This window comes from Lipotes vexillifer, unplaced genomic scaffold, assembly GCF_000442215.2.
Source record: "Lipotes vexillifer unplaced genomic scaffold, Lipotes_vexillifer_v1.1 scaffold21, whole genome shotgun sequence".
In the NCBI taxonomy this organism is placed as follows: domain Eukaryota; kingdom Metazoa; phylum Chordata; class Mammalia; order Artiodactyla; family Lipotidae; genus Lipotes; species Lipotes vexillifer.
Window position 1 is genome coordinate 3017202 of NW_006774065.1, and position 3082 is coordinate 3020283.

A 3082-nucleotide genomic window follows, 5' to 3' on the forward strand; every position below is an offset into this window, starting at 1 on the left:
TATTATGGCCTCTCCAGCTGCGGAGCACAGGCTCCGGAAGTGCAGGCTCAGCGGCCATGGCTCACGGGCCCAAACGCTCCGCGGCATGTGAGATCTTCGCGGACCGGGGCACAAACCCGCGTCTCCTGCATCGGCAGGCGGACTCTCAACCACTGCGCCACCAGGGAAGCCCTGCATGGCTATTTTTTAAAAAAATATTTATTTATTTGGTTGCGATGGGTCTTAGTTGCAGCAGGCAGGCTCAGTTGCAGAACGTGGGCTCCTTTGTTGTGGCACGTGAACTCTTAGTTGCGGCATACGTGTGGGATCTAGTTCCCTGACTAGGGATCGAACCTGGGCCCCCTGCATTGGGAGCATGGAGTCTTATCCAGTGTGTCACCAGGGAAGTCCCTGCATGGCTTTTATCTCGTGTAGGACTGCGGGCTGCCACCTCTGTTTTACAGACGAGGAAACCGAGGCCTAGAGTCTCTTGCCCAGGAGACCCCCAACCCCTCACGCATCGGAGCCCAGACAGGGGACTCAGGTAGAGAAGTAAGTGGTACCTCCCTGACCTCCACCTGCTGTCTGGTTTCAGGGCAGGAAGATTATGACCGGCTGCGGCCCCTGTCCTACCAGAACACCCAGCTCGTGCTCATCTGCTATGACGTCATGAACCCCACCAGCTATGACAACGTTCTCATCAAGGTAAGGCCCCTCTCCCAGCCCGCCTGCCTCTGGAGGAGGGGCTACGGACGGGGCCCCAGCCCTGATGCCTGCCCTCTCCTTCCACAGTGGTTCCCGGAGGTCACCCACTTCTGCCGTGGGATCCCTATGGTGCTCATTGGCTGCAAGACAGACCTGAGGAAAGACAAGGAGCAGCTGCGCAAGCTCCGGGCGGCCCAGCTGGAGCCCATCACCTACACGCAGGTGGGCCAGGGCCCCCTCCCCCGCCCCGCTCCACTGCACCCCATCGCCAGGAGCCCAGGACACAGCCATGGCCAGAAAGCCTCCCAGGTCTTTGGCCTCTGCATTTGGTGTGCCTTAGCGGCCTTTCGGGAGCTGAAGCCAGCAGGATTCTAAAAATAATGATTTTCCTTTTTTTGCCGCCCCGAGCAGCTTGCAGAATCTTAGTTCCCTGACCAGGGACTGAACCCAGGGCCACGGCAGTGAAATCACCGAGTCCTAACCACTGGACTGCCGGGGTTAAGAATAATAATTCTTAGATATTAATAATGATAGGCCACTTGCCTGAGCACTTTACATTACTTACCTCATTTAATCCTTATAACCTTGAGGCAGGTACTATTAGCGCCCCCCATATTACAGAGGAGAGATGGAGACTCAGAGAGGTTAAGTAGCTTGCCCAGGGTCACACAGCTAACCTGAAGTGGAGCCAAGATCCCATCCCAGTCACTCTGGCCCCAGAGCCTGAGCCCTTAACCACCACCCTGTCCCATCTTCCCAGAGGCCTGGAAGGGCAGGCCCGTGTTGGAAAGCAGGGTTCCTTTCGTGAGCCTGACCAAATCCTGCGGCCTTCTGGGTAAGGCATGGCAGAATAAAAGGAACACAAAGGAGAACTAATGAAGTTTAATAAAAAGGGACAGGCATTGGGCTTCCCTGGTGGCACAGTGGTTGAGAGTCCGCCTGCCGATGCAGGGGACACGGGTTCTTGCCCCGGTCCGGGAAGATCCCACATGCCGCGGAGCAGCTGGGTCCGTGAGCCATGGCTGCTGAGCCTGTGCGTCCGGAGCCTGTGCTCCGCAATGGGAGAGAGGCCACAGCAGTGAGAGGCCCGCGGACAGCAAAAAAAAAAAAAAAAAAAAAAAAAAAAAAAAAAAAAAAAAAAAAAAAAAAAAAAAAAAAAAAAAAAAAAAAAAAAAAAAAAAAAAAAAAAAAAAAAAAAAAAAAAAAAAAAAAAAAAAAAAAAAAAAAAAAAAATTCATAAAAAGGGACAGGCATTAATAAATTTGTTAGAAATACTGTTTTTACTCCAATAGCCAGCTCGGTTGCCCAAACTGTGCTTTCGGCAAGAGCAGGGGAGAGAAGCACGTAGGAAGCCCTTTTGTCTTGAGGCCTTCAACTCTCCTCACAGGCCTGGCAGACACACCACACCACCCCAGTTCTCGGCTGAAGTCAGCCCCCGTCTCTGCCTGAGTTTGGGGGAAGCGTGGGCTGGAGGCCAGGACAGAGCTCCCAGCAGCTACAGCCCATAGGCCACACCACACTGGCCTTCATGGTCCACCCGCACACACTGGGGAGTGCTGGCCCTGCGGTGAAGCGTCCCCACCCCGAGGCCTCCGCCCCAGCAAGCCCCCAAATCTGTGAGGGGTCTCACAGGAGACCGCATGCTCCAGGCCCCTCGTCTAATCATGGCCCCTCCCCCCACCAGGGCCAGAGCGCCTGCGAGCAGATCCAAGCTGCCCTCTACCTGGAATGTTCTGCCAAGTTTCGGGAGAACGTGGAGGACGTCTTCCGAGAGGCCGCCAAAGTTGCCCTCAGTGCTCTGAAGAAAGCACAGCGGCAGAAACAACACCGCCTGTGCTTGCTGCTTTGACACCTCCCGGCGGGGCCCATGGCCCTCACGATAGAACTGACAGGACCCAGGTCCCCCGCTCCAGACTACTCCCCAGATCCTGCCCCCTCCCCAGCTCTCGAAGGGCACTTGGAGTCGGGCGTCTCCAGGGCCTGGTGTCTGGAGCCTGTGGCCAGGCTCTTGGAACATTCTGGAACTCTCTCCTTTCCCAGCTGGGGCTCTGACCACAAGCTCCCCTCCAGCCTGCGTGGTGGTGGTGAGCGAGGGTGCTGGACTCAGTCCCTCTGTACCCTGGAACTAGCATTTGCCCCCAGGACTCAGGAGTGCCCTCATCACTACCAACCCCCAGCTGTGTGTCCCCCTCTGCACACCCAATAGGTCCTCAAAGCTTGTGCTTGAGATGAGAAATGACGTCTGGTATGAGGATAAATGTGGACTTGGCAGCGTTCCACACGGCCCCCAAGCCTGCTCTCCCCAGTCACCCGCCTCTCTGGTTTCCTGAGATAGGCACGGCTGCATCCTCCAGCTTCTTGCTTCCTCCCCGCAGGAACTCAGGCACCAGGATGGGAC

At 55.9% G+C, this 3082-nt stretch overlaps 1 protein-coding gene across 1 annotated transcript in view; it reads left to right on the forward strand.

Annotated features, from left to right (window-relative positions):
• The window catches only part of RHOF (ras homolog family member F, filopodia associated), a 13352-nt gene extending 10724 nt beyond the window's left edge, over positions 1-2628 (forward strand). The window contains exons 3-5 of the mRNA XM_007448704.1: positions 575-684; positions 772-906; positions 2369-2628. Coding sequence (XP_007448766.1) covers positions 575-684; positions 772-906; positions 2369-2533 — 410 coding nt within the window. The 3' untranslated portion in view covers positions 2534-2628. The remainder of the gene's footprint in view (positions 1-574; positions 685-771; positions 907-2368) is intronic.
• The last annotated feature ends 454 nt before the right edge of the window (positions 2629-3082 follow it).